The 9,801-nt window shown below is 42.4% G+C and overlaps 1 protein-coding gene across 1 annotated transcript in view; it reads right to left on the bottom strand.

The window, feature by feature from the left end:
• The window catches only part of astn1 (astrotactin 1), a gene marked incomplete at its 3' end in the record, with an annotated part of 417,666 nt that extends 408,177 nt beyond the window's left edge, over positions 1-9,489 (bottom strand). The window contains exon 1 of the mRNA XM_079222970.1: positions 9,150-9,489. Within this exon, the coding sequence (XP_079079096.1) occupies positions 9,150-9,468 (319 nt within the window). The 5' untranslated portion in view covers positions 9,469-9,489. The remainder of the gene's footprint in view (positions 1-9,149) is intronic.
• Positions 9,490-9,801: the final 312 nt, after the last annotated feature.

Genomic DNA, 9,801 nt, shown 5'->3' with positions numbered 1-9,801 from the left:
GCAACTGCTGTGGAGCAGCGCCACTACGAGTAACAGGAAGTCCAGACGTTTGATTTACACGCGGACGGAGCATTTTGCATTTCTTTCTCCGATGCCTCCCATAATTGACTACATAAAAAAAGATCGATACTTGGCTTCCGTGTATCGATACAATATCGCCACGCTAACTATCGCGATACTTTGCTGTATTGATTTTTCCCCCCAACCCTAGACTGTAGTGTGGATGGAAGCAATGTCCTACAAGAGAAATAGCTAGTCAGGGCTTGTTGGTAAAAGCTAGGGCTGCAACTAACGATTATTTTAATAATCGATTAATCGGTTGTTGTTTTTTTTCGATTAATCGATGAATTGAATAAAAAAAACATTAATTTCCAACCCTTTATTCAAAAACAGAACTGATAGCGCAAAACATCTTCAGAAAGTGAACAAACAGGTTGCTCATTGAACATTCCTAAACTGTTAATTACAGAAATTAAATAAAAATGGACTAACACAAAAAACATACACATGTATGCTTTATATCTGCCAAATGTGAGCCCTTTTTACTGTAATTGATCTCCTTGGAGCAGAGACTGCATTTAGCATACCCTGCTTTATCAATATGTATGAAATACTGGGACAGTGGGAAGCTGTATTGCTCCTTTCACGTCTGTTTTGACCTCCACTTTATCTCAGCCCTGCTTCAAGCTGCGTTACATATAGAGCGTCCTCTTTCTTAAACTATTTAATTCACATCTGATCAATATCTGGGTCTCAACCACAACATCACGTTGTTGGCTAATTACATGATTTGCTTCATTCTACTTTGAGTAAAAAAATAAAAACCTGCAGCCAGATCCTCCGGTGTGCCGGTCTAACGTTAACAATTGACAGCGTGAACTGAACCAGACCGGGGGGTTACAGCATGTTTCATCACGTTACGTTTTTTTCCAAGCAAGACTGAACTGTAACGGAACATAAAGTAACTTTAACGACAATACAAAACCCAAACACGTTAGCTAACGTGATAGCAAGCGGACTAGCTTCCATTAAAAACAAGTCTGAGGGAAATGAAGACGCTGTAGACATCTTAACGCTGATTGGCCAAGACTCGACACGTCACATCAAAGATGTTCTATTGCGAAGATGACGACCTCAACCTTTCTTCATGTCTCACTCCAATCCCAGAAACAATGGCAGGCCAGTTGCTCTGCTCCGCTCTTTTGTCCGCTTTTTTCTTCTCCGCGACTTATTGACTGCCGTAATAATTAATTTTTATCAATTTTATCTATTCATTGTTGCAGCCCTAGTTAAAACTGAGCAAAGCCCAAAAATAAAGCCATACATTATTGGGAAATTGGATTTTGTCATAATGGCTGATGGACTATATATAAAATATATTTATATATTCTTTCAGAAGATAGATGTATATATAATATTATATATAATATCCATCAGCACACAACATGAATAATATGTACATTTACGTATGGTAAATTCTTTAAATAACTCAAATAGTCAACATGTCATTCCAGCATAACATCGGCGTTCAGGATGGAAAGGGAACATGAGTAATTTCCCGAGTTGACATATGCTGCGAACACACTTTCACATCATTGCCTTGATCACATAAAAGTTGTGTTTTTTTTATGTGCATATAAATGTGTCTCCTACTTGAGAGATTTATGCCAGCACTAAAAAGGCAATACCAACAAGCGTAAAGATTAATGCAGAGTTCGTGGAGGGAACGGCACCAACCGAGCCACCAAAGTAGCTCCAAACACTCAAAAGTACCGGACCGGCCACCAGAGCAGACCGGGTGGCGCTACTCCTATTTGTTTTGTCTGGAGAGAAAAAACAAAGCCTGTGTGCTGTGGCGCGGTTACTTTAGTCTCAGAGAGTAGGATGAACGGCACGGGAAACGTCTGAAGCAGCAGTTTGTGTAGTCATAAGTCAGCTAATTAGCACTTTTAATGACCGGGCGAAAAGTCACTTTCAAGTAGCAACTGTTAAAAATCCTCAACGTGCAAACCCTTAATGACAGAACGTTACAGAATGTGCCGACCTGTCAGTGGTGTGCAGTAATCAACCGCTGTGCTCTGTTGACATGCGAAAGAGCAGTAAAGTCTGGGGAAGTAAAAACAATAAAATAAATATTTTTCGCCATCATTATTTAGGTTTACATCCGAATTTGTAAAAGTGGATTAATCTTTCTTTGTCTCTAAGAGCAAATTGAAATCACTGTCTCCATTGATTGTGAACACGGCCTTGACAAGGAAAAAGGCCAGCAGAAAGGTAAAAATTAATTTAAATTATTTTATTTTTTTAGAGGCCTGGAGAGGTGAAACTGTCCAATAATTCACGATAATATGGGTCGGTACGGTAGCTGTTCGTATGTTGGCATGTTAGAAATTTTGGCTGGGAAAAGGGCATTTTAGTCAGGGTGAAAAATCCAATTAATAAACAAATCGTGTGCTCACTAAGCTCAGCAAAGTGTCTCCGACACCCAACGCAGAGGGGAATTAAGATTTCCCTGTAACATATTCATTATGACCAAGTATATTAGGGCCTTTTTAATTGCTCGTGGGAACGCAGCCACAGTCCATTGTCTCATCTGATGCTGAAATGCGCTTCAGAACAGCGTTAACTGCTACTATTCGAGTTGTGGATCCCCTCCCACCGGTATTCATAATGAAAGACAAAAGCCACACTTTAGTTTTTTTTCATTTCAGCCAGCAGCCGGGAAGCAGCTGGTCAGTGTTCACTCAAACGGAGAGGAATCTGTGGAGGAGTCATGGGGAAGCAGAAACCCATAATGCTTTATAATAACAATTCTTTTTTAGGGGGTGTGGGGGTTCAGTAGGCATCTGTCTGATTGAGCGTGGCGAAGCATTTATTGTATTGCATGTTCATGTTCAGAGCGGAAATGATAAGGCAATTATTCCATTACTTAAATGGCAGAAAAGCAATGTTTCCAGCTTCTCAACTGTGGGAATCTTTGCTTTGTCTTTGTTTTTAAATCTGTATGTATTCCAATGTTCTGGATGGTTGGTTGGCAAAAACAAGTATTTTGAGGAGAACCTTGGACTGTAAATAACTGTGCAAGTTCTAAGTCCGGCCATTGTCCAAGTAGTTGGGTACCAATGATGTTCGAGGCGGGTTCAATCAGCCGCTGTCAAGCCCTCCCGTCCTGGGCTCTGCACAAACCATGAGGCCACTTTGCAACGTTTCCAGTTAGGATGCTTTCTATTGCTCCTCAGTCAAAGTTAACAAGAACTTGGCACTGCAAGTTTTTTACAAATAACCACAATAGATGACTACAGAGGTAAAAGGATGATTTGTTTAGGGTTTACACAGACTTTGGGGCGGTTGAAATGATTCTTTATGAAAAAAAAAAAAGTCTTGAGCCTTGTATACCAGCTGTAATAACAAAACAACAGCAAAAAACATCTGTATCGGCAGACATGGCTCATCGATGTTTGGCAAATCGATATCGCCAGCTGCAAAACACGATCGGGGCCATCTCTAAAAGTTATATTTGCTCCCTTTATTTTTGCTGATTCGACCTGTGACTCAAAACCGTCACGTGTTCCGTTGCACCCCCTGGCCAACGGCAATTCTCACTGCATGCCACCCATTAGAAGGTGACACAACTTGCAGGTCTAGATGTCCCGCCATCTTTACTGTCATTTGAAAATGTAGAAAAATACCAGTGATTTGGACACCAAGGTGACACCTAAAGCCAAACAGCAATGGCGTTTAATGCAACAATGCAAAACTTCCTCTGGAGTGGATCGGAATTGTACCAGCCGAATTATTGTCGGAGAAAGCTGATGTGAAGCAGTTAAAAGGGCCGACTATACTTCCGAGACTCCGGGCCCAGATGTGCAAATCACTGCCAGAGCAAATACGGCTCCGGTCCGTCCCGGAGGGCGACTTTATTACCTCACCTTCCGCACACTTTATGGCACAACACCGAAAAGAGTAAATTCCTAATAAGGCTGCCGGGCTTCTCTGACACTAACGAGTGGCTGCGGGTCCTGCGGCTAAAATTTACTGTCAGTCACCGAGTATCCCCCTTTTCAAATTAGTTCTAAGCTGCTACACAGAGAAGCAATTTGGCGAGAAAAAAATGTGAGCCACGAAAATGTATGGGGGGGGGGGCATTTAAATGGTACCCAACCCATAGGAGGAGATACACTTTTGAAATGATGCTACATCAAAAGAGGTTGATGGGCTAAGGAAAATAAAAGAATCTCAATGTGCCTCATGATAAGATTTACTTTTATTTTCCTCCTCCTCCTCCCAAAATGAGGCTTAACAACTTTATGCCTCCACCTTCAACTAGAACATTGAGTCTTGGTTATAAAAAAAGAAAATTGTCTGTTCTGTGTCTCTCCGAGGTCTTCAAACACTTACAAATAATTACCGGAGGTTAGCCGAGGACGAGGTGTCCCGATGAGACAAGGGAGAGGAGCGAGGACTCACAGCTGCTGTGTATTAAACTGATGGAAGTGGTCAGGGTCCGAGGTCAAAACCTGCATAAAGTGATGCTCAGTCTTTTTACTGTCAGACGCTCTTCGCGCTGAAAGGAAGGCTGAAGTCCTGTCAGTTGCCAAAGAAAGTATTAAAATGTGCACAAAAAACATCTGAAAGCACACGCTACTCCACTTTCCGTACATATTCTCCGCACTGTAGGTTAAATGGGCTGATATTGTCGCAAAATGTGAACGAACACTGTAACAGGAAGCAGTGAGCGGGTGTGTTGGCGTACGGCGAGCATATGGTGGAACGATGAAGCAGATTAGGCACCAGGAGCGTTCAGAGAACTTTCTGCGGATCTTCTGTTGCATATTGGAACGCTAACAAGAAAAACTAAAAAGGAAATATGTTTTCAGAGATATGAGACGTCCTTTCCTCTGAAGCGTCACGTGAGGCGACGTCAGTTCATGATGACTGCGGCCGACTGATAGCTGATCACAGGTATAAACAATAAAAATGCACTTATATTGATAAAAATTATCGTATGTTTTCAGTTGATTTAATGGTGTTAAACTACTACTTATATTAATAAAGACAAAGTTATCATGAGTCTGTTACCCGTCTGTTATGTCGTCTGTTACCCGTTTAATAAACTGCATTGAGTATTTATATACTGTGTTCTGTGTCCTGCTTATACGCGCAGGATCGATTCTACCGGCGGATTAAGTCTTATTTATTATTTACGTCGCTAGGTTTTGAAATTCTGATTGTGACATCATTATAAAATAACCCACAATATAAATATAGTTTCTCTTCATTACGTGTTGTAAACAAGTTTTGTCTCTCCAGCTCTCTCTTTTAATTACATACATAATAAAAGTTATTGAGGGAAACAACAGATCAAATCTTTGAAGACAGTTGTTTGTGTTCCTTTTGTTGTCCAGACCTACAATGAACATATTTTAACCAGATGGTGAATAAGAAAACAGATATAATATATAACTTGAGTTTAATCTGTGATCGTCTTCACTGACATGAAACTCCAGCGATCAGTCCGCTCAGCTGCAGCGTCCAATCACATAACAGATGAACAGTGGGGGGGCGTGTCCAGCATTAAAACACTTCCTGGAAGCTCGCTCTCATGGCTCCTCGATCATGGCTCTTCCGATTTCCCTCCTCGCTTGTCGATCCCAATGTGTAAGGAGGAAACCACAAAACAACATGCACATGGAGAGAGAAGGAAGCACTTTGAGCAAATTATGGTTGAATGTTTTTCTTCAACTGAGAGTCTGACCGACTCCCAGGAGCAATAACCAGTCCATTGGGTGGTAGGACAGTGCTGCATTGCTCACCATGCTAATTGGATAATACAAAAATATTTAATTTGTGACTACAATGTGTTGAATTGACAGCAATCCACAGCGGTAAAGCCTTTACACAACAGTGGCAGGTTTTTGAATGAATGAATATATACTTTATTAATCCCCAAGGGGAAATTTCGGGTCGAGAAGCAGCCATTTACACAGAAAATAAGATAAGATACAAAAACAACAGGGATGAAAGATATATAAGATATATACAATAAGAATACTAATAAGAATAAAGATAAAAATAACAATAAAATAAAATAGCTGGATGAAAGAAAGAAGAACAGAGTATTCATTTAGGAATTAAATTAAATTAACTTAAACAGCAAACAATAGGAGAGTGCAAAAATGCAAATAATGTATGTAACATAATATGTTAAGTGTGAAGTGTAGATAACTATAAACATGTACAGTGGTTAATCCACAATTGCGCAATTAGTGCCTCTCTACCTCTGAATAATGACCAAACAGTCCAGGACACTGAACACTCCCCTACTGAACACAATAAGTATCGACTACAGATCTGTGCCGTATCCAGTAAGTTCCTCAAACCTAAAGACTGTCTGGGCCGTTTGCGAGCAGATACAGTAAAGTGCTCCAAAATCTAATCCCGTCAACTCAGAAGAAAGCTGTCATCATTGCTGCCGACTTGGCCTGCCACAAGCTGTGTATTTACGTTGGACGTATGGTTGCCAAGCACCTGGCAAAATGTCCCAGGCGTACACTGCTGGAGGAACCATGACCTGCATTAATCCCAACGAGGCTGTTGGTTTGGTGCTTACATGAACAGAGTCCAGCGGGCGTCTCACCACAGTGCTGCTGAAGCACCGGTTTGGATGTAATCGCTGCTCGTTATCGATACGAATGCACAATGTTAAATTGATTCCGTTTTCCTCAGAAGACAACACGCGGCGGGTGGAAGTTCTTGTTTGTTGCGATTCAAAGCCAGCAGCTCGTGTTTCACAGAAGAGGTTTTGTTAGACAGCAGAGGAAATCAAGCAACAGACAAAAGAGAAGGGAAAAAAAAAGAAATAGATAAATGAAAGGCTGCAGCTGCTCCAGTGTTCACGCTTGGGTCGCAGCGACACTAAACCTGCAGCATGGATTGTGTCGGGCCGCCCCCGATGTGAACAAGTTTTTCGTCCTGGAGTAGAGTGCTACATTAAGTAATGTCAGACAGTAACTCGGACTTGTTAATATGCAACGCCAGTCCTGTGAGATCGCTTCTGCTGTGCGCTTACCTCCGCTTATTCCCCTCCACTCCGTCGTGAATTAACTGCCTTTAAAAGGAACTACTCAAAAGAGTCAGCACGGTCTCATGGCGTAAACACTCAATAGTACTGCAAACATCCCTGGAATCCATATGTCTGTCATTTAAAACACACATAGGAATTATATTATATACACACTGCAGTGCTTTCTGAAGTACTGACGAATATAAACAAATAAAGTAAGTTGTGTTTGCAAAACATGCAATAAGTATACTTCTCCATTGTCTACTTCTGGATCTCCCTCAGTCTCATCTCTGTGGAGAGCTGCACATGCTCAGTACGAGCTAGTGAAATGTCTGTCAACAATCTGTCAAACTATATGATAAAAAAATAAGTTATATGGCATTTATTCTCTGTATGTATTTGTTTGGGTTTTACAACAGGTTTAAACTGAGCCAAGCAAGGAAACGATGATAGCAATCATATCACATCCATACAGCTAGACAGCTGTTAAATGATAATAACATCAAGATCAGTACTCGATATTGACAGATACGCAAGTTCATGTATCGGAATCGGTCATTTTAAGTCCGACGCTCTCTCAAGTTAAGGACTGGTTATGGAACCTCTATAATTTAAGAGTATCAAGCCGAATGTGTCTGTAGCATCAAGTAACAAAAGGTTAAGGTAGGTCAGAAAAAAAAAGCCTACCCTTTCAGACTTTGTCCAGGCAATTGGGTCATAAATGTACTTGCCCCGACACACACTGTTACATTTATTTGCGGTAATAAAAGAACAACAAAAGCAAACTGTCATGTTTAATCTTTTTAAACTTCCTGTCTTTACCCGCCGCCATTTTCTGTGCAACTCTCAACAGAGATGAGAAGGCTCACTCCTTTCCCAATAAAAATAAGTAATTTAAAGACTTCATCTTGGGATCTGAAAAAACTGTGATAGCCATTTTTCACTACTTTCTGATACTTTGGAGTCTGAACCATTACTAGATTAATCGAAAGGAAAAATAAATTGTTGTTTGCATAACTGCATGTGTTGTTTAAGCCGGTTGAACAACAAACAAAAAAACCTGAATGTGGGTGATTTAAAGCTCAGCGGGTATGAAATGAACTCTTCTGAGTTCTTAATGCTTCAAGTATTACAGTATTGAATTCGTAATACTTAATGCTGGTGGAAAAAGTAAAATGTCCGTGATTGTCATGGCCATCTAGGGGATTAGGATACTGGATATGTAATCAATCATCAAATGTAATATTGCGAACCACACAGAGCCACCCACTGTGCACTTGTGCTCTCAGTAGCAAGGGGAGACCCTCACAGCAGCAGCGGCCGTTCAGCACCACGGACAGCGGCCGCCCACGATGCAAACTTTTTTTCCCCTCTCTCTGCCAAACTCGCATAAATGAACGCCAGGTGAAAGTGGACTTAGGTGTCAAGCTTTGGTTTCATTAAAGCCGGTAAAAGTGACAGGACGGCGTGAACTGTCGCGTCCGCCTCAGTTACTAAAACACACAGGACGCTGACGTCCCTGAAGGCACCACGTAAAAACAGCGAAACATGGAGACGCGTCTAAAGTTGCACTAAAGTGACAGCAGTTTGGCTGCATACCTGCTTCTAGTGTGCGCGTGTGTGTTTATAGTTGCCGACACATGTAGCTAACCGAGCCACGCGCGTACGCTAGCGATAGTGGGACCGTGCAAGTCATGAAAGGGACGCTATAGTCTGACACCAATATGGCCAATATCTCAATGGGAGAAAATATATATGCATATAGTATTGTGTTAGCATTAGGCTGCTATGCGGCCTATTATTGCAATGGGAAGTGCTAAGTGACTTAGCTCGCCGCGGCATCATCAATAACAGTCGCTGAACTAATTACCATCCGTTGACTGAAGTAATTATGACACATACGCGCTGCTTAATGGCGTTAGTTATCAATTAGGGTTGTTATATAGCCGAAAGAGTCTTTCGAAGCAGGGAAAACATTGTATCGGACCAGGCCTAAGCTAACAAGACAGGTACTCCGCTGTAAAACATTAAGCGGAGGAAGGGGGGTTCAATCAGCTCAATTGGCGTTGTGTTTCAGGGCACTCACCGAGGACGAAAAACGGTAGCTCGGTGTTCTCCAGGTCGTCCACCACCACGATGTCCCCGGGAAATTCGTTCCGCACGGAGAACAGCAGCTTGGGCTCGGAGGCCGAAGGACTGTGCATGATGCTCAGGTCGTTCTCCCGTAGAAACGGCAGCGCCGACACGGTGACGCTCTTCATTTTGCAGTCGTTGTCCTGGCTCTGGTCCTCGTCGCCGTTCAGACCTCGGACGCCGGGCGCGAGGACGGCCAGGAGGACCCACGCGAGCTCCAGCAGCAGCAGCGGACGCGGCAGCGGTCTCGGCCCCATGTTGACGCTCGCCATCTCCGTCGCTCCGGTTTCCTTCTCTCGCCCCCCCCCCCCCCTTCGCTGTTTCTCTCGCAGGGCTGCTTCGGTCTCGCAACCCGGCTGGATGAGAGAGAGAGAGAGAGAGAGAGAGAGAGAGAGAGAGAGAGAGAGAGAGAGAGAGAGAGAGAGAGAGAGAGAGAGAGAGAGAGAGAGAGAGAGAGATTCATATGTGTTTCTCACATATGATCAATCACGTGTTTTTTTGTTGTTGTTTCCAACCCTGAGCATTGACTGTGTGGCAATCGATGACCCCCTTGTATTGTAATTGATCGATAAACTGTCCAAATGGCTCAGTAATGGCCACACATA

The sequence above is a fragment of the Taurulus bubalis genome (genome assembly GCF_910589615.1).
Source record: "Taurulus bubalis genome assembly, chromosome: 1".
Lineage (NCBI taxonomy): Eukaryota > Metazoa > Chordata > Actinopteri > Perciformes > Cottidae > Taurulus > Taurulus bubalis.
The sequence above is the reverse complement of the archived record's forward strand: the minus strand, read 5'-3'. Positions and strand labels throughout refer to the sequence as shown.